Source organism: Oncorhynchus nerka, linkage group LG5, assembly GCF_034236695.1.
Source record: "Oncorhynchus nerka isolate Pitt River linkage group LG5, Oner_Uvic_2.0, whole genome shotgun sequence".
Lineage (NCBI taxonomy): Eukaryota > Metazoa > Chordata > Actinopteri > Salmoniformes > Salmonidae > Oncorhynchus > Oncorhynchus nerka.
Window position 1 is genome coordinate 45167782 of NC_088400.1, and position 21448 is coordinate 45189229.

The 21448-nt window shown below is 42.5% G+C and overlaps 1 protein-coding gene across 1 annotated transcript in view; it reads left to right on the forward strand.

Annotated features, from left to right (window-relative positions):
- Positions 1 to 21448, forward strand: part of LOC115129552 (glutamate receptor 2) — a 70400-nt gene that overhangs the window by 43371 nt on the left and 5581 nt on the right. Inside the window, exons 4-13 of the mRNA XM_065018688.1 lie at positions 2977 to 3173; positions 3996 to 4049; positions 4312 to 4470; positions 4769 to 4936; positions 5223 to 5327; positions 10810 to 10917; positions 11236 to 11442; positions 11614 to 11981; positions 20287 to 20485; positions 20585 to 20832. Coding sequence (XP_064874760.1) covers positions 2977 to 3173; positions 3996 to 4049; positions 4312 to 4470; positions 4769 to 4936; positions 5223 to 5327; positions 10810 to 10917; positions 11236 to 11442; positions 11614 to 11981; positions 20287 to 20485; positions 20585 to 20832 — 1813 coding nt within the window. The remainder of the gene's footprint in view (positions 1 to 2976; positions 3174 to 3995; positions 4050 to 4311; positions 4471 to 4768; positions 4937 to 5222; positions 5328 to 10809; positions 10918 to 11235; positions 11443 to 11613; positions 11982 to 20286; positions 20486 to 20584; positions 20833 to 21448) is intronic.

The window sequence follows — 21448 nt, forward strand, 5'->3', positions numbered from 1 at the left end:
AAGTCTTTTCTAAAACCATAACGCGTGAAAATGCTTCTCGCATGCAATGTTGAGTACCCTTCTTTGAGTCAGAACATGCAATACACATGCATCACGAAGGATACACGAAATCCATTCCACTCTGTGAAGACGTTTTCTGAATACTGTATATTTCCATTCTAACCAACGCATCTGCCTAACAACTTGCCATATTGAGCAATAAACGATATTCTCTCATCGCCTCGCATCGCCCGCAGCGCATGTTGAGCGGAGCTTAAATCAGAAAAAAAACAAATTATCTTATTTTAATGGGCATCAGAGAAACAGTCAACCTTAACTGAGTCATAATGACCCTACAGTAATCATGACTTACAGTGTGTTCTGAGGAAAAACGTTTGCTCGATTTTCTATCTTCACAAAGCCCCCCCATCTGACCTTCATAAACACCAAAGAAGACTCGAGGCTGTAATCGCTTCCAAAGGTGCTTCAACAAAGTAATGAGTAAAGGGTCTGAATATTTATGTAAAATGTGATATTTCAGTTTATTTTGAATACATTTGCAAAACTTTCTAAAAACCTGTGTTTGCTTTTTTATTTTGAGGTATTGTGTGTAGATTGGTACGAAATTATACTTTTTTTGAATCATGGTGGTAATGTAACTTATATATACAGTGCCTTCGGAAATTATTCAGACCCCTTGACCTTTTCCACATTTTATTAGGTTACAGCCTTTTTCTAAATATGTTTTTTTTTTAAATGTCCATTATTAATGGCCTGCAGCATACCACCCTGCATTCCACTGCTTGCTTGCTTCTGCAGCTAAGCAGGGTTGGTCCTGGTCAGTCTCTGGATGGGAGACCAGGTGCTGCTGGAAGTGGTGTTGGAGGGCCAGTAGAAAGCACCCTTTCTTCTGGTCTAAAAAAATAAATATCCCAATGCCCCAGGGCAGTGATTGGGGACATTGTCCTGTGTAGGGTGCTGTCTTTTGGATGGGACGTTAAATGGGTTTCCTGATTCTTTGTGGTCACTAAAGATCCCATGGCACGTATTTTAAGAGTAGGTGTGTTAATTAACCCTGGTGTCTTGGCTAAATTCCCAATCTGGACCTCCTACCATCACGGTCACCTAATCATCCCCAGTTTACAATTCATCCCCCCTCCTATTCCCCAGATCTTTGTTTTAAATGAGAACGTGTTCTCAGTCAACTTACCTGGTAAAATAAGGGTACAAAATATGAATAAAAATCTACAAAAAAAATCTATAATGTCAAAGCAAAAACAGGATTTTATACATTTTTGTAAATGTATAAAAATAAATAAAGCTGAAATAGCACATTTACATAACTATTCAGCCCCTTTACTGAGTACTTTGTTGAAGCACCTTTGGCAGCAATTACAGCCTCGAGTCTTCTTAGGTATGACACTACAAGCTTGGCACACCTGTATTTGGGGAGTTTCTCCCATTATTCTCTGCTGATCCTCTCAAGCTCTGTCAAGTTGGATGGGGAGCTTTGCTGCACAGCTATTTTCAGGTCTCTCCACAGATGTTAGATGTTAGATCGGGTTCAATTCCGGGCTCTCAAGGACACTCAAACTTGTCCCGAAGCCACTCCTGCATTGTCTTGGCTGTGTGCTTAGGGTCATTGTCCTGTTGTGAGGTGAACCTTCACCCCCAGTCTGAGGTCCTGAACGCTCTGGAGCAGATTTTCATGAAAGATCTCTCTGTACTTTGCTCCATTCATCTTTCCCCCAATCCTGACTAGTCTCCCAGTCCCTGCCGCTGAACAACTTCCCCACAGCATGATGCTGCCACCACCATGCTTCACCGTAGGGATGGTGCCATGTTTCTTCCAGAAGTGACGCTTGGTATTCAGGCCAAACAGTTCAATTTTGGTTTCATCAGACCAGAGAATCTTGTTTCTCATGGTCTGTGAGTCTTTATGTGCCTTTTGGCAAACTCCAAGCGGCTGTCATGTGCCTTTTACTAATGAGTGGCTTCTGTCTGGCCACTCTACCATAAAGGCCTGATTGGTGGAGTGCTGCGGATATGGTTGTCCTTCTGGAAGGTTCTTCCATCTCCACAGAGGAACTCTAGAGCTTTGTCAGACTGACCATCGGGTTCTTGGTCACCTCCCTGACCAAGGCCCTTCTCCCCCTATTGCTCAGTTTGGCTGGGCGGCCAGCTCTGGGAAGAGTGTTGGTGGTTCCAAACTTCTTCCATTTAAGATTGACGGAGGCCACTGTGTTCTTGGGGACCTTCAATGCTGCAGAAATGTTTTCGTACCCTTCCCCAGATCTGTGCTTCGTCACAATCCTGTCTCAGAGCTCTATGGACAATTCCTTTGACCTCATGGCTTGGTTTTTAATCTGACATGCACTGTCAACTGTGGGACCTTATATAGATAGATGTGTGCCATTCCTAATCATGTCCATTCAATTGAATTTACCACAGGTGGTCTCCAATCAAGTTGTAAAAACATCAAGGATGATCAATGGAAACAGGATGCACCTGAGCTCAATTTCGAATCTCATAGCAAAGGTTCTGAATACTTATGTAAATAAGGTATATCCGTTATTTAATTTTAATACATGTGAAAAAATGTGTATTAACCTGTTTTATCCTTTTCATTATTTGGTATTGTGTGTATATTTGCTGGAGATGTTTTTATTTAATACATATTAGAATAAGGCTGCAACGTATAGAAATGTGGAAAATGTCGAAGGGTCTAAATACTTTCCGAATGCACTGTATCTATTTGCATTAATTTAAAACCCTGTGAGGATCTGTATTCTCAGATGTACTATGGCAAATCCTAAGTGTGTCCTATCCCGGGTCAGCTTCATTAGAATACACCATAGGAAAATGTTTTTGTGACAGAAAACAAAAACAACAATTTCTTATTGGAGATAAGTTCAGATTGTGTCTCCTCGTTTCACTCAGTTCAGAGTTGTTTTGTCAGTATCGTGCCCAATGAACATGACCCTCTTGTCTGTCCAGGTCTGACCACACTGCAGGTGGTGCTGGACACGGCTGCAGAAAGGAAGTGGCAGGTGACCGCCATCAACGTGGGCAACCTGAAGGACGAGAGGAAAGACGAGGCCTACCGCTCCCTCTTCCAGGACCTGGAGAACAAGAAGGAGAGACGGGTCATCCTGGACTGTGAACAGGACAAAGTCAAAGATATTATGGAACAGGTAAACATAAAAGCTCAGTCCTCTGGTAGTTTGTGCTGGCCCTGATGTTAGAGCAGTGTTATATTGAACAGCTATTCTGCTATGACTGAGCTTATGATGACTGCAATGATGAGTGTGTGTAATGCAGCAGTTGAGATCTTGTTTTTGCCTGTGTGGGTGAGTGTCATCCTTGCCTGCAAACATTTCACACCTACCCCCCAAGTGGACTGCCTTGCAACAATCCCCTTAATTGTTAAATTAAACTGCAACAAAAGTGGAATTAAAGGCCACAGAGATTTACATAAACGGGTTATTTATAAATCATCCCTGGCCCGTGGGAGAGTACATCGATATGTTTTTAAGGGAAGCAGATGTGTGTTTCACAAAACACTGAAATCAATGCGTATTCCCCTCGCTGCTTCATGCTAAAGGTTTTATCTGAGAGAAACATAATCAAAACCGGTCACAGTTTTCTGCCTATAGGAAGTTCCGTACAATGCATTTTTATTCAAATGATTATTTAACTCTTCATTTAACTGGCTTTCTAAGTGGAGGTGTCACTCATGTGGTGGGATTAGCTGCAGGTGTGTCATTTGAGGTAGTTAGTGAAATGGCTTTTGAGGTAATTACTGAAATGGGCTTCCTGTTTTGGTTCGTTACTGACAAGTGATAGCACTGGCAGGTGGCAGGTGTTCGTGACTGTAAATAAAGCCTATAAGAATAACACTCATGACTACTGTAGCATACGGAATATGATTACATGGAGACTGTCTTGTTTGATTTCCATGTCATTATGGTTTCATATATGATCTGTTCTGTTTACCTATCTGATCTTTTCTCCAGGTTATCACCATTGGCAGACATGTGAAAGGCTACCACTATATCATTGCAAATTTGGTGAGTTTTCACAACTCAGCTGTGGAATTGGAATCTCAGGGAGAACATAGTCCCTAAAATTGATTTATTAAGCTAAAAGCATAGCGATGAGACATTGAGAAGCCAGAGTGATCGTCTTCCAATTGAATCTCTTATGTATTGCCAAATAAGTTAGCTTTGGGTAATAATTCCATTCCCGTTTCTTTCTTTCAGCTGACATTTGTTTGACAGCAAACATTCCCATTTCATGTCTGTGCTTGGATTCCCTTGTTTTTCATTTCAGGGTTTTGTGGATGGGGACCTCTCCAAAATTCAATATGGAGGAGCCAACGTCTCAGGTTTCCAGATTGTGGATTTCGATGACCCGTTGGTTTCCAAATTTGACCAGATTTGGGAGGCTCTGGAGGAGAAGGAGTACCCTGGTGCCGACAGTAAGATTAGGGTGAGTAGACATCCACGTGGGTGCTGAGTTGAGAGGGACTCAGCTAGCACTTCTCCATCCCCGGGAGCTGTGACGTGGCTGTGGCTTCGGCTTCAAAATGTTTTGCCCCTATTCTCCCTCACACATACTGTGTGTGTGTGCAGACCCAGGCACACAGCCGCTTGCACACACACAGACAAGCACACTGACGTCCTCACAACCCCTCTCAGAAACACACTAACTCTTCCTTCTCCTCCCTTGTGTCCCCATTTCACCCCCCAACACACTTACACACCCTTCCCCTTCTGTTCTATTGCAGTACACGTCGGCGTTGACCTACGACGCGGTGCAGGTGATGACGGAGGCCTTCCGCTTCCTGCACAAGCAGCGCATTGACATCGCCAGAAAGGGCAACAACGGCGACTGTCTGGCTAACCCCGCCGTGCCCTGGGCGCAGGGAGTGGAGATTGAACGAGCGCTCAAACAGGTGACAGCATGGGGTTGCCGTGGCAACGGCTGGCTGGCTCTACCACATACACGCACACACAGAGACTGAAGTATAAGGACACACAAAAACATACACATTCTCCCCTCAGCTAGCATTGACAATAGTCTTCCCACACACTCTCAGGATTTCTACCCTGAGCATTGGCTTCAAAGCTTAGACAAGGCAATGTGAATCCAGATCTGTGTGGAAAAAGTAAATTGGTCTATGACAGGTATTTAATGGTGGCGTCTTGCCATTCTGCCGCTGTGGTTTTGTGTCCTTCTAGGTTCGTGTGGACGGTCTCACAGGGAATATTCAGTTTGATCAACATGGCAAACGAGTTAACTACTCTGTTAATATCATGGAGCTGAAGAATAATGGTCCTGTGAAGGTATGTTAGTGTTTCTGAATATGGATATGGCTAGAACATGTCTCAATATGATAGATGCTGAGCCCACCCTCGGAAGCCCCGCCTTACTGGCTACAATATCAGGGCTGTCATCCATTTTCAAAATTCTTCTCTCTTCAGCTCGCCTGAAGGAAGAACATTTTCACGCAATTTACTAACTTTTCAATCACACGAAGGCTCCAGGATTCAGATCTGACTTAGGTGTCTGTCAGTGGGTCCCCCTAGATGTTGCTTTGCTCTCTTTACGTGACACATGTATGCATTGCATGCACATGACCAATAGGGCCCGAACTATAGAATATCATAATCACATAAGTAAATTCATTTTAACAAACTCAGAACACATCTGACAGCAAAACGTATGCAGAGGACATGACAAATAAACTTGAAACGGGGGAATTTTTACTGGTTGCTCAGGGGGTCAAGTTGTGGAAAATACTGAGATCAAGAAAAATAAAGTAAGGAGCAAGTGCTGTGTGCATATGTTTGCCAAACTGGTGCTGTTAGATTACAATCTAATTTCTCTAACGGTTCGGAACAATGTAAACACTAAATCAATTAAGTGTACTAGAGAGTCTGTAATTATTATTTAAAACATTTTGTAAAGCCTTTATTACAGCAAAGACCAAAACCAGTCGCATTCATTCGCGAATGCAATTTCCAAAATGGAACGGTGTAAAGGTTTTCTGGGGAAAGAGGCTGACCAAAATGCAGCGTGGTTAGTTTTGTCCATCTTTAATAAATATTCAAATACAACAATCTACAAAACAAGAAACGTGAAAAAACCGAAACAGTCCTATCTGGTGCCACAAACAAAGACAGGAACACTCACCCACAAAACCCAACACAGAACAGGCTACCTAAATATAGTTCCCAATCAGAGACAATGACTAACACCTGCCTCTGATTGAGAACCATATCAGGCCAAACATAGAATGCCCACCCAGCTCACGTCCTGACCAACACTAAAACAAGGAAAACACACATGAACGATGGTCAGAACGTGACAAACGGTTTATTTATCGTTTACGCTAATTATTCAAGGGTTGCGTTGTTATTTTATTTTAAAAAAATTATGCTTGATTGCATTTCAAATCAGGAATGACTCGTGTAATGACATGAATGAATGAATAATTGATTGATACAGTACTGTAGCTTATATATAAGTATTGGAATATAGGCCTAAGTAAGTTATGTATTAAGACTAAACAGGATGTGCTCCAAGCCTACAGAACGATGGTGGTTATAGAAGGTTGCTATACTAAGCCAACTAATAATAATGATATTACATATTGTTATAATAATGATGATCACAACAATAAAAATAATAATAAATATAAGGAGATCAAGAAAAATGAGGGCTATTATTATTATAAATATATTTTTTCTGGCAATTTGGAACAGTGTAAACACTAAATAAATTAGAAATAATACCAGAGAGGCTGTTCTAACGCAAAAAAAAGTGTAAAGCCTTTATTACACCATAGCAAAGACTAACATTTTTTAAATGGTTTATCTGACATGTGGTTGGTGCTCACATAGGCTTGGTGCTCACGGAATCAGTAGACTATTAAACAAACACTCAAAGGCAACAGAAGCAGGATCTGTTTTATTTCTGTCGATGTGTATGGATGATTTATAACGCCAGGCACATTTAACAGTTAGACTATTGATTATAGGCCTAATTAAGTTGGGGATTCCGCCCTCCTCACTTTTCTTAGACAATCTAGGCAATGACTGTTTTCTCATCTCCTAACCGCTGCTGCCTCAACACCAATATGCTGGTTAACATGGCCTTTATGCACATAGCAACATGGTCTAGGAAAAGGCGCCAATTCAACAGCGCACGGATGTGTTCCAGAACCACAGACAGCAACTGCTATCCTGTCACGTGTGCTCCCTTTCCGTCCTCTAGGTCACCAGTCTTCTTGTCGTGGCGCACACCTGTCACCAGCGTAACGCCTAATTGTGCATTATGACACTCCATCACCTCCTTGATTACCTGCCCTTTATGTGACTCCCTTTGGTTTCATTGTATCTGTTCCATGTCAGTGCGCTGTTTGTGTTACATGTTTGTTTAATTTATTAATTAAATGTATTCACACCCTGAACTTGCTTCCCGACTCTCAGCGCACATCATTACAATCCAATGCGGGAGAAAGTGCATCTGTTACAGAATAATATTATTTGTATTAGTGTTGCACCATTGTTCCTACCTAATATAACCACATACAATTTCAGTAGCATGTCTTCGAGTGATGGAATGTGCCATCCCCACAGCCTCCACAATGGATTAGTCCACTCAGACAGGCAACAATCATGATGTCTTGTACACCATGATTTTATTTATCTATATACACAGTACCAGTCAATAGTTTGGACACACCTACTCATTCAGGTGTTTTTCTTAATTGTTACTATTTTCTAGATTGTAGAATAATAGTGAAGACATCAAAACTTTGAAAAAACACATGGAATCATGTAGTAACCAAAATAGTGTTAAACAAATCAAAATATATTTTAGATTCTTCAAAGTAGCCACCCTTTGCCTTAATGACAGCTTTGGACACTCTTGGTATTCTCTCAACCAGCTTCACCAGGTAGTGGTTTGCCGGCAATTGGAATGCATTTCAATTTACAGGTGTGCCTTGTTAAAAGTTACTTTGTGGAATTTCTTTCCTTCTTAATGCGTTTGAGCCAATCAGTTGTGCTGTGAATGTATAGTTGTAATCACATTTGAGAGTAAACCCCTAGTTGTCAAATTCAACCTTTCAGGGGCCAAACCCACAGTTCCATATCTCTGTGTCAAATTGTCCTATGCCCCTGGCACAATAGACCCCGACGACGGCTGGGACTATGTGGTGGTCCTCATGAGAGCCAGTTTCATCATAGTGCTTGATGGACTATTTGGTAACAGAAGGACTATTTGGTAAAAGACCAAGTCCATATTATGGCAAGATCAGCTCAAATAAGCAAAGAGAAATGACAGTCCATCATTACTTTAGGACATGAAGGTCAGTCAATGTGGAACATTTCAAGAACTACGTTTTTTCAAGTGCAGTCGCAAAAAGCATCAAGTGCTATGATGAAACTGGCTCTCAAGAGGACCGCCACAAGAAGGAAAGACCTAGAGTTACCTCTGCTGCAGAGTATAAGTTAATTAGAGGTCCCTGCATCAGAAGTACAGAGCAGTTGGTACAGCCGGTACTTCTTAGTTCCCAGGAGCGATGGAACTTTGTGTCCAATCCAGGATTTCAAGGTTTGTAAATTCAACATGCTCACACTTTGCCGTCTATTGCAATGGATGCAACCCAGCAATATGTTAATGTCCATAGATCTGACGGATGCATATTGTCATGTGAATAGATGAGGTAGTTGAGTTGAGGGAACAGCTGGAGCTCCAGCTCCATGTTGGTTTCCCATATTCAGTCTCTGGGGTGCACAGTGAATCACAAGAGAAGTTTTTGCCTCCGTTTCAGCACATTCAGTTTTCTGGGTCTTGTTCTGAGTCGGTTCTGAATCTTAGGTTTTTGTCCCAACAAGAGTACGGTCGCATTCCGGCTCTGTTTGGCATGGTTTCAACTGGGACACCCAGTGTCTTTTCACTTATGCCTGCGGTTGTTGGGTCTGATGGCATCTATGATAGCTGTGGTGCCTCTGGGACTTCTGTTGATGTGTCTGTTTCAGAGCTAGATGATTGCTACGTGTCTGGACGCATCTTGCCACTGCCATCGTTTGCTCAGGGTTTCCCCGACGTTGCTAGCGCTGAGGCTTTCCGTCCGATGTTGGAGGGCAAGGTTTCTCTTAAACCTGGCCTGTTATCTGCTTGTAAAAAGCAGTGAGAATTTGTCGCTCTGGGGGAAGTATCTTTCCAGATCTCTCAACGTGGTTGCAGACCTACATTCCAGGGGAGGCTTATCTCTACGGAATGGAGACTGCACCCCTCGGTGGTGGCCCAGATATAGGACCTGTTCGGCAGGGCCGACGTAGATCTTATGCATCGCAAGAAAACGGACGTCTGCTCTTCTCAGTGAGGGATCTGGGTGCTCCGTTGGGAAGGGATGCTTTGGTCTATCATTGGCCTTGGACCCTGCTCTATGTGTTCCTCTGGTATACTGGATTCAGGCCACCGTGGAGAGGGTCCATCAGGAGGGTCTGGTGGCTCCCCATTGGACCAGACAACCTTGGTTCCTGGGGAGATCATCTACCTGTTGGGGGACCCCTAGAGGGCTCTGTGTCGTCGGGGTCTATTGTCCCAGGCACATAGGACAATTTGACACATAGATCTGAAACTGTGGGTTTGGCCCCTGAAAGGTTGAATTTGAGGACTAGGGGTTTACTCTCAAACGTGATTACAACCATACAGTCAGCGAATGATGAATGGAACCTGAGTTTACAAATAATTAAATCAATAAAATAAGAATATATATGTTTGGTTAACAGTTATGCAACACCAAATTCCTGATTTTCTTATGGCTGCGTCTGGGAGCAGGTGTTAGGCAGTGCACATGTTACGCATTTATCCGCGTCACCACAGTTTCCCTGCGGGTTTGAGCCTTGGACTGCCATGGTTCATCGATAGGGAATGCGCATTATCAAGACACAACAGATGTACTGTTGTTTTGGACTTGCGGTTCCTTGTGTGAGTTCTGGCATTCCAGACATGTTGGGTCTCTGTGTGAGACTTTTTGGAACTGGTATGGACTGGGGTCGATGTTAGGCAGTTTCCTGTGGATATGAGCCTTGGACTGCCGTGGCAGTGCGCCAGTACACAGTTTCCAGGTTACTGCAGGTTTTCTGTGGGTTTGAGCTTCAGGCTGCTGTGGTTCATTTACTCTGGTCAATCCTATGCCGTGCGTATCTGCGCTTTACCAAGTCATGACAGGGGTTCTGTTACTTTGGACTTGCGGTTCTTTGTACTAGTATGGACATTTCAGGCTCGCAAGGTAAGCATTGTTCTTGAGCTGGTGAAAGCTGTGTGTGCTTTGGCTGCCGTGGACCTAGTTTGGTACCCTCTGCGCCGGCTTGGGCCGTGATTGTATGTCCCCGTAGAATGTTATACAGAGTGACCGACTGAAAGGGAAGGTACAGTTAGAAATATAAATACTGTTTCCTGAAGGAGGGAACGAGGTACAACATATTTTGGCCCCATACCGTCAGGGGGTTCGAGCTCGCTGAAGAGCAGTACGGAATTGACGAAATGTATGCGAGCCACAATTTTATAGCCAGGAAGGCTTCCAAGGGTGACATCGGCCTCCATTGACCTGTTGGGCGTGATTTCAGATTGCTTTCAGATTAGCTTGATTTAAGACTCCCCATAGTATGTTATACCTCGTTCGCTCCTTCAGGGAACAATAGTTATATTCATAACTGTATGTTTACACTCATCTGAAACAACAACGCTGTCTACCGTCTCATGACATTATGGAATTGCTCATTCACTATGCATTATTTTCCTCCACAGATTGGTTATTGGAACGAAGTTGACAAAATGGCTGTCACAAAATCAGACGTGTTTCCGAATGACACAACAGGAATGGAAAACAAAACGGTCATTGTGACCACAATCTTGGTAATGACTTATCATTGACTCTATTCATACCATCTGACTCTTTAATTCACAACAATTGAATTGAAAATCAAAACTTAGCAATTGTTAGTCCATAGAATCATGTTTTTATAGTATTACTGTGTCCATATTGATGTGGTTCTAATATGGACACTGTACATACACAAACAAACCCATAGTAGTCTACGTCTTTTTATGAGCTGTTCAATCATTCAGTGAAAAGTCTCTACCTGTATACAGCTAGCATGAACTATATACCATGATGTAAAGGCTAAAGGCACTCCTGCTGGACTGAACAGTATTTTTGGATTTCTCCCTCAGGAAGCCCCATATGTAATGCTCAAGAAGAATGCTGACCTTTTTTTAGACAATGAAAGATACGAGGGCTATTGTGTAGATCTGGCTGCTGAGATAGCCAAGCACTGCGGCTTCAAATACCAGCTGAAAATTGTGGGGGATGGAAAATATGGAGCCCGAGACGCTGAGACCAAGATCTGGAACGGAATGGTGGGAGAGCTTGTCTATGGGGTAAGAAAAGAGATGCATGGGCCTTATAATATTGATCAAATCCAATAACTTGCTGTATACGAACATCCCCAGTAGTTCCCTTTAAACACTACTAATGCCCACCCGGTTTCCCTAGAACAACAACATCAGCTCTTTATAACATCAAGCTCTTTCTCTCTCTCTCCTCCCCAGAAAGCTGATATAGCTGTGGCACCGCTGACCATCACCCTCGTCCGAGAAGAAGTAATAGACTTCTCCAAGCCCTTTATGTCACTGGGTATTTCCATTATGATTAAGAAGCCCCAAAAGTCAAAACCTGGGGTCTTCTCCTTCCTGGACCCTCTGGCCTACGAAATCTGGATGTGCATCGTGTTTGCCTACATCGGTGTGAGCGTGGTGCTCTTCCTGGTCAGTCGATTCAGCCCATATGAGTGGCACACAGAGGAGTACGAGGACGGCCAGATCCAGACTAATGAGTCTACCAACGAGTTTGGGATATTCAACAGTCTCTGGTTCTCCCTCGGCGCCTTCATGAGACAGGGCTGTGACATCTCGCCTAGGTGGGTTTCAAACTGCCTCCTGATTGTATGTTGTTAGGCTGACATACGCTGATATTCTTGGTGAATTGTGCAACCTTGCAACTCATGCTACAATGAGGATCGAATCATCCCCAGCTTCCATTTGGCCCCCCTCCTCTCCCCTGTAACTATTCCCCAGGTTGTTTTAAATGGCATTGTATTCTCAAGAATCTTACAGTGATCGGAAAGTATACAGACACCTTTACTTTTTCCACATTTTGTTACATTACAGCCTTATTCTAAAATGGATTAAATAATCATTCCCCTCATCAATCTACGCACAATACCCCATAATGACAAAGAAAATACATGTTTTTAGACATTTTTGTTCATTTATTAAAATTAATATATCATTGTTACATATCACAGACCCTTTACTCAGTACTTTGTTGAAGCACCTTTGGCAGCGATTACAGCCTTGAGTCTTCTTTGGTATTATGTTACAAGCTTGGCACACCTGTATTTGGGGAGTTTCTCCCATCCTTCTCTGCATATCCTCTCAAGCTCTGTCAGGTTGGGTGGGGAGCGTCGCTGCACAGCTATTTTTAGCTCTCTCCAGAAATGTTAGATCGGGTTCTATTCCGGGTTCTGGCTGGGCCACTCAAGAACACTCAGAGACTTTTCCCGAAGCCACTCCTCAAATAAAATCAAATAAAATGTATTTATATAGCCCTTCGTACATCAGCTGATATCTCAAAGTGCTGTACAGAAACCCAGCCTAAAACCCCAAACAGCAAGCAATGCAGGCGTAGAAGCACGGTGGCTAGGAAAAACTCCCTAGAATGGCCAAAACCTAGGAAGAAACCTAGAGAGGAACCAGGCTATGTGGGGTGGCCAGTCCTCTTATGGCTGTGCCGGGTAGAGATTATAACAGAACATGGCCAAGATGTTCAAATGTTCATAAATGACCAGCATGATCCAATAATAATAAGGCAGAACAGTTGAAACTGGAGCAGCAGCATGGCCAGGTGGACTGGGGACAGCAAGGAGTCATCATGTCAGGTAGTCCTGAGGCATGGTCCTAGGGCTCAGGTCCTCCGAGAGAGAGAAAGAAAGAGAGAAAGAGAGAATTAGAGAGAGCACACTTAAATTCACACAGGACACCGAATAGGACAGGAGAAGTACTCCAGATATAACAAACTGACCCTAGCCCCCCGACACATGAACTACTGCAGCATAAATACTGGAGGCTGAGACAGGAGGGGTCAGCAGACACTGTGGCCCCATCCGAGGACACCCCCAGACAGGGCCAAACAGGAAGGATATAACCCCACCCACTTTGCCAAAGCACAGCCCCCACACCACTAGAGGGATATCTTCAACCACCAACTTACCATCCTGAGACAAGGCTGAGTATAGCCCACAAAGATCTCCGCCACGGCACAACCCAAGAGGGGGGGCGCCAACCCACACAAGAAGATCAAATTAGTGACTCAACCCACTCAGGTGACACACCCCTCCCAGGGACGGTATGAGAGAGCCCCAGTAAGCCAGTGACTCAGCCCCTGTAATAGGGTTAGAGGCAGAGAATCCCAGTGGAAAGAGGGGAACCGGCCAGGCAGAGACAGCAAGGGCGGTTCGTTGCTCCAGAGCCTTTCCGTTCACCTTCCCACTCCTGGGCCAGACTACACTCAATCATATGACCCACTGAAGAGATGAGTCTTCAGTAAAGACTTAAAGGTTGAGACCAAGTCTGCGTCTCTGACATGGGTAGGCAGACCTTTCCATAAAAATTGAGCTCTATAGGAGAAAGCCCTGCATCCAGCTGTTTGCTTAGAAATTCTAGGGACAATTAGGAGGCCTGCGTCTTGTGACCGTAGCGTACGTGTAGGTATGTACGGCAGGACCAAATCAGAGAGATAGGTAGGAGCAAGCCCATGTAATGCTTTTTAGGTTAGCAGTAAAACCTTGAAATCAGCCCTTGCTTTGACAGGAAGCCAGTGTAGGGAGGCTAGCACTGGAGTAATATGATCACAATTTTTTGGTTCTAGTCAGGATTCTAGCAGCCGTATTTAGCACTAACTGAAGTTTATTTAGTGCTTTATCCGGGTAGCCGGAAAGTAGAGCATTGCAGTAGTCTAACCTAGAAGTGACAAAAGCATGGATAAATTTTTCTGCATCATTTTTGGACAGAAAGTTTCTGATTTTTCCAATGTTACGTAGATGGAAAAAAGCTGTCCTTGAAATAGTCTTGATATGTTCTTCAAACGAGAGATCAGGGTCCAGAGTTATGCCGAGGTCCTTTTATTTGAGACGACTGTACAACCATTAAGATTAATTGTCAGATTCAACAGAAGATCTCTTTGTTTCTTGGGACCTAGAACAAGCATCTCTGTTTTGTCCAAGTTTAAAAGTAGAACGTTTGCAGCCATCCACTTCCTTATGTCTGAAACACATGCTTCTAGCGAGGGCAATTTTGGGGCTTCACCATGTTTCATTGAAATGTACAGCTGTGTGTCATCCGCATAGCAGTGAAAGTTAACATTCTTTTTTAGAATGACATCCCCAAGAGGTAAAATATATAGCGAAAACAATAGTGGTCCTAAAATGGAACCTTGAGGAACACCGAAATTTACAGTTGATTTGTCAGAGGACAAACCATTCACAGAGACAAACTGATATCTTTCCGACAGATAAGATCTAAACCAGGCCAGAACTTGTCCGTGTAGACCAATTTGGGTTTCCAATCTCTCCAAAAGAATGTGGTGATCGATGGTATCAAAAGCAGCACTAAGGTCTAGGAGCACGAGGACAGATGCAGAGCCTCGGTCTGATGCCATTAATAGGTAATTTACCACCTTCACAAGTGCAGTCTCAGTGCTATGATGGGGTCTAAAACCAGACTGAAGCATTTCATATACATTGTTTGTCTTCAGGAAGGCAGTGAGTTGCTGCGCAACAGCCTTTTCTAAAAATTTTGAGAGGAATGGAAGATTCGATATAGGCTGATAGTTTTTTAAATATTTTCTGGGTCAAGGTTTGGCTTTTTCAAGAGAGGCTTTATTATTGCCACTTTTAGTGAGTTTGGAACACATCCGGTGGATAGAGAGACGTTTATTATGTTCAACATAGGAGGGCCAAGCACAGGAAGCAGCTCTTTCAGTAGTTTAGTTGGAATAGTGTCCAGTATGCAGCTTGAAGGTTTAGAGGCCATGATTATTTTCATCATTGTGTCAAGAGATATAGTACTAAAACACTTGAGCGTCTCTCTTGATCCTAGGTCCTGGCAGAGTTGTGCAGACTCAGGACAACTGAGCTTTGAAGGAATACGCATATTTAAAGAGGAGTCCATAATTTGCTTTCTAATAATCATGATCTTTTCCTCAAAGAAGTTAATGAATTTATCACTGCTAAAGTGAAAGCCATCCTCTCTTGGGGAATGCTGCTTTTTAGTTAGCTTTGCGACAGTATCAAAAAGGAATTTCGGATTGTTCTTATTTTCCTCAATTAAGTTAGAAAAATAGGATGATCGAGCAGCAGTAAGGGCTCTTCGGTACTGCACGGTACTGTCTTTCCAAGCTAGTCGGAAGACTTCCAGTTTGGTGTGGCGCCATTTCCGTTCCAATTTTCTGGAAGCTTGCTTCAGAGCTCGGCTATTTTCTGTGTACCAGGGAGCTAGTTTCTTATGAGAAATGTTTTTAGTTTTTAGGGGTGCAACTGCATCTAGGGTATTGCGCAAGGTTAAATTGAGTTCCTCAGTTAGGTGGTTAACTGATTTTTGTCCTCTGGCGTCCTTGGGTAGACAGAGGGAATCTGGAAGGACATCAATGAATCTTTGTGTTGTCTGTGCATTTATAGCATGACTTTTGATGTTCCTTGGTTGGGGTCTGAGCAGATTATTTGTTGCAATTGCAAACGTAATAAAATGGTGGTCTGATAGTCCAGGATTATGAGAAAAAACATTAAGATCCACAACATTTATTCCATGGGACAAAACTAGGTCCAGAGTATGACTGTGACAGTGAGTGGGTCCAGAGACATGTTGGACAAAAATCACTGAGTCGATGATGGCTCCGAAAGCCTTTTGGAGTTGGTCTGTGGACTTTTCCATGTGAATATTAAAGTCACCAAAGATTAGAATATTATCTGCTACAAGGTCCGATAGGAATTCAGGGAACTCAATGAGGAACGCTGTATATGGCCCAGGAGGCCTGTAAACAGTAGCTATAAAAAGTGATTGAGTAGGCTGCATAGATTTCATGACTAGAAGCTCAAAAGACGAAAACATCAACAAAAAAAAATGTAAATTGAAATTTGCTATCGTAAATGTTAGCAACACCTCCGCCTTTGCGGGATGCACGGGGGATATGGTAACTAGTGTAGCCAGGAGGTGAGGCCTCATTTAACACAGTAAATTCATCAGGCTTAAGCCATGTTTCAGTCAGGCCAATCACATCAAGATTATGATCAGTGATTAGTTCATTGACTATAATTGCCTTTGAAGTAAGGGATCCAACATTAAGTAGCCCTATTTTGACTCCTGCGTTGTCTTGGCTGTGTGCTTAGGGTCATTGACCTGGAAGATGAGCCTTCAACCCAGTCTGAGGTCCTGAGCATTCTGGAGCAGGTTTTCATCAAGGATCTCTCTGTACTTTACTCCATTCATCTTTCCCTCGATCTTGACTAGTCTCCCAGTCCCTGCCGCTGAAAAACATAGCCACAGCATGATGCTGCCACCACCATGCTTCACCATATGGATGGTGCCAGGTTTCCTCCAGATGTGACCCTTGGCAGGCGACCTGGCCACATTCCGTTTAAGAATGATAAAGACCACTTTTCTCTTGGGGACCTTCAATGCTGCAGACATTTTTGGTACCCTTCCCCAGATCTTTGGCTCAAGAGAATCCTTTCTCAGAGCTCTACGTACAATTCCTTCAACCTCATGGCTTGGTTTTTTCTCTGACATCCACTGTCAACTGTGGGACCTTGTATCGGCAGGTGTGTGGCTTTCCATATCATGTCCAATCAGATAAATTTACCACAGGTGGACCCCAATCAAGTTGTAGAAACCTCTCAAGGATGATCAATGGAAACATGATGCACCTGCGCTCAATTTTGACTTTCATAGCAAAGGGTCTGAATACTTATGTAAATAAGGTATCTGTTTTTCATTTTTAATAGTTTAGCAAAAATGTCTAAACCTGTTTTCGCTTTGTCATTATGGGATATTGTGTGTAGATTTAATCAATTTTAGAATAGGGCTGTAACGTAACAAAACGTGGAAAAAGTAAAAGTGTTTGAATACTTTCCGAATGCACTGTAATACTGAACCAAAATATAAACGCAACAGTTTCAAAGATTTTACTGCGTTACAATTCATATAACGAAATAAGTCAATTGAAATAAATTAGGCCCAGATCTATAGGTTTCACATGACAGTGAAGCCAGTTGGACGTACTGCCAAATTCTCTAAAATGACGTTGGAGGCGGCTTATGGTAGTGAAATTAACATTAAATTATCTGGCAACAGCTCTGGTGGACATTCCTGCAGTCAGCATGCCAATTGCACACTCCCTCAACTTGAGACATCTATGGAATTGTGTTGTTTGACAAAACTGAACATTTTACAGTGGCCTTTTATTGTCCCCAGCACAAGGTGCACCTGTGTAATGATCATGCTGTTTCATCAGCTTCTTGATATACCACACCTGTCAGGTGGATGGATTATCTTGGCAAATGAGAAATGCTCACTAACAGGGATGTAAATACATTTGTGCTAAACATTTGAGAGAAATAAGCTTTTGTGCATATGGAAAATTGAAATGATATTTTTTTACTGCTCATGAAACATGGGACCAACACTTCACATGTTGCGTTCATATTTTTATTCAGTGTACATTAACGATACCTTTTCAAACTTTATTTCAGGACATGACAACTGGATTATTTCAATTCTCTGTTGAGTGATATAAAAAAGCTAGTATTTTATACATCTTGGTATGATCCCTTCCATTTAATACACATCCTGTACACTCCTGGCAGTCCTTGTACCCCTTGACGTACAGTTTATTATGTAAGCAGACGTGCCATGTCTTGAAATATCATAGTCCCAGCTGTAATTAATTCAGTGTCATATTAGTGCTGGGCGTATAGGGATTTAATGAAGTGCGAATGCAGCCGATTATGTTAAGCAGGCTCCCACTTTACACCAGAGAGGGGACCGTCAGTCACATGAATTCCTGGGAGATTTGTCATCAAGACATCAGCTATTACCCACCGCGTCCCTTTACACATGACTGGGCCTTGATGTTGTTTAAAGGAAAAGCTAACTCTGTATATTTGCTCCAGGGTGCTCAGATTTCCTTGCTATGTCATTACCGGAGATGTCAATGGTCATACAATTTCTTTATGCGCACTCAATCAGCTATGAGTTTAATGTTTAATGTACAGTTGAAGTCGGAAGTTTACATACAAAGGTTGGAGTCATTAAACTTGCTTATCAACCACTCCACAAAATTATTGTTAACAAACTATAGTTTTGCCTAGTCGGTTAGGACATCTACTTGGTGCATGACACAAGTAATTGTTTCAACAATTGTTTACAGACAGGATATCCCACTTATCATTCACTGTATCACAATTCTAGTGGCTCAGAAGTTTACATACACTAACTTGACTGTGCCTTTAAACAGTTTGGAAAATTCCAGAAAATGATGTCATGGCTTTAGAAGCTTCAGATAGGCTTATTGACAACATTTGAGTCAATTGGAGGTGTACCTGTGGATGGATTTCAAGGCCTACCTTCAAACTCAGTGACTATTTGCTTGACATCATTGGAAAAATCTAAAGAAATCTGCCAAGAGCTCAGGAAAAAAAATTGTAGACCTCCACAAGTCTGGTTCATCCTTGGGAGCAATTTCCAAATGCATGAAGGTACCACGTTCATCTGTACAAACAATAGTACGCAAGTATAAACACCATGGGACCACGCAGCCATCATACCGCTCAGGAAGAGGACACGTTCTGTCTCCTAGTAATGAACTTACTTTGGTGCGAAAAGTGCAAATCAATCCCAGAACAACAGCAAAGGACCTTGTGAAGATGCTGGAGGAAACAGGTACAAAAGTATCTATATCTACAGTAAAACGATTCCTGTATCGACATAACCTGAAAGGCCACTCAGCAAGGAAGAAGCCTCTACTCCAAAACCAGAATAAAAAAGTCGGACTACAAAAATCTTACTTTTTGGAGAAAAGTCCTCCAGTCTGATGAAACAAAAATCGAACTGTTTGACCATAATGACCATCGTTATGTTTGGAGGAAAACGGGGAGGCTTGCAAGCTGAAAAACACCATCCCAACCGTGAGGCATAGGGGTGGCAGCGTCATGTTGTGAAGGTGCTTTGCTGCAGGAGGGTGCGGTGCACTTCATTGAATAGATGGCATCATGAGGGAGGAAATTATGTGGATATATTGAAGCAACATCTCAAGACATCAGTCAGGAAAGCTGGGTCGCAAATGTGTCTGCCAAATGAATAATGACCCCAAGCATACTTCCAAAGTTGTGGCAAATCGCTAAAGGACAACACAGTCAAGAAATTGGAGTGGCCATCACAAAGCCCTGAACTCAATCCCATAAAATGTGTGTGCGAGCGAGGAGGCCTAGATCCTGACTCAGTTACACCACTTCTGTCATGGAGGAATGGGCCAAAATTCACCCAACTTATTGTGGGAAGCTTGTGGAAGGCTACCTGAAACATTTGATCCAAGTTAAACGCAATGCTACCAAATACTATTTGAGTGTTTGCAAAGTTCTGACCCACTGGGAATGTGATGATATAAATAAAAGCTGAAATAAATCAGTCTCTCTACTATACTGACATTTCACATTCTTAAAATAAAGTGGTCATAGTAACTGACCTAAAACAGGGAACTTTTTCTAGGATTAAATATCAGGAATTTAAATGTATTTGCCTAAGGTGTATGTAAACTTCTGACTTCAACTGTATGTATCCTCTATCTTCAAAGGCATGTGTGGATATTTGGTGTTGGAAAGAGAGATTTGAGGACTAATTCAGGCTGACTGCCCTTGAACTTTTGCATGTTATCGTATACCTCTCACCACTGAATAGCTTGTACTCAATATACTGACAGCATTTACATATTTGAATGTTTTGCAAACATTTTGGAGCTATTATCTAGTAACTATTTTGGACATTTCTTGTTGCCCTACAAGCCAGGAAACAGTCCTAAGTCATCAAATTAATTGATTGTGGTCCACCAGTGGGTTTGACCATCCATTTGGAAAACAGGGATCCAGTAACTCTTTTTTGGGGTTTTTTCACTAGATCCCTCTCTGGGCGTATTGTTGGTGGGGTATGGTGGTTCTTCACTTTGATCATCATCTCCTCCTACACGGCCAACCTGGCTGCTTTCCTCACTGTTGAGAGGATGGTGTCGCCCATAGAGAGTGCTGAGGATCTGGCGAAGCAGACCGAGATTGCCTATGGAACACTGGACTCCGGCAGTACCAAGGAGTTTTTCAGGGTAAGAGACAGAAATGTACTTATTAATCCCATGGTAATTACATATTTGTTTCTTCATACAGTAACTGATATGTCTGTATTTGTCCTCTCCACCTTCCAGCGCTCCAAAATTGCCCTATTCGATAAGATGTGGACTTACATGCGGAGCGCAGAGCCCTCTGTGTTCGTGAAAACCACAGCAGAGGGGGTGCTGCGGGTGCGCAAGTCCAAGGGCAAATACGCCTATCTGCTGGAGTCCACCATGAACGAGTACATCGAGCAGCGCAAGCCTTGCGACACCATGAAGGTTGGCGGCAACCTGGACTCCAAAGGCTATGGGATCGCCACGCCCAAAGGATCCTCATTAAGGTGGGTGGAATAGTATAACAATGTTGTTCCTAATGTTGTTATAGTATCCCACCTACCCTGATGTAGCTTTGCTTATGTGTTCTGGTTTGTATAAGGAGATGAGGTAAAACCCCTTAAAATATAAAAAGCCTTGTAATTTATTGTAAGTCAATAAATTGCAAACAAATTTAGAATATTTTTGCAAAAATGTTAATGCTTTTTTGAATGCATTGTCCATTTATATATGGCTTCTCTATTTAGAATGAATTCATGACCAATTAGAATTATTAATAATGATATTGATAATGATAATGCCACATCCCTATTATCCAGCCTTACACAGGTCTGTCTCAGAATCTCTCTCTGTCCAGTTTGTCTTTGCTTAAATGTCTTATTAATGTTTTGAATGTCTAAAGTTTGCCTAATATTTTCCTCTCGTTATACCCTTCTACTCTCAATTGGTTAACCTGGATTGATTGATAGATTGATTTTGATAGATTAATTGTTTAGAAATGTTTACTAGTTAGTCAATGTAAGAATGTAATAATTGAGCTTGAAATGTTTTGCAAAACCCTTGCAGTACACACCTTTTGGTTAATAAGTGTTAAATTAACATTTCCTTTGTGAAAGAATCGGG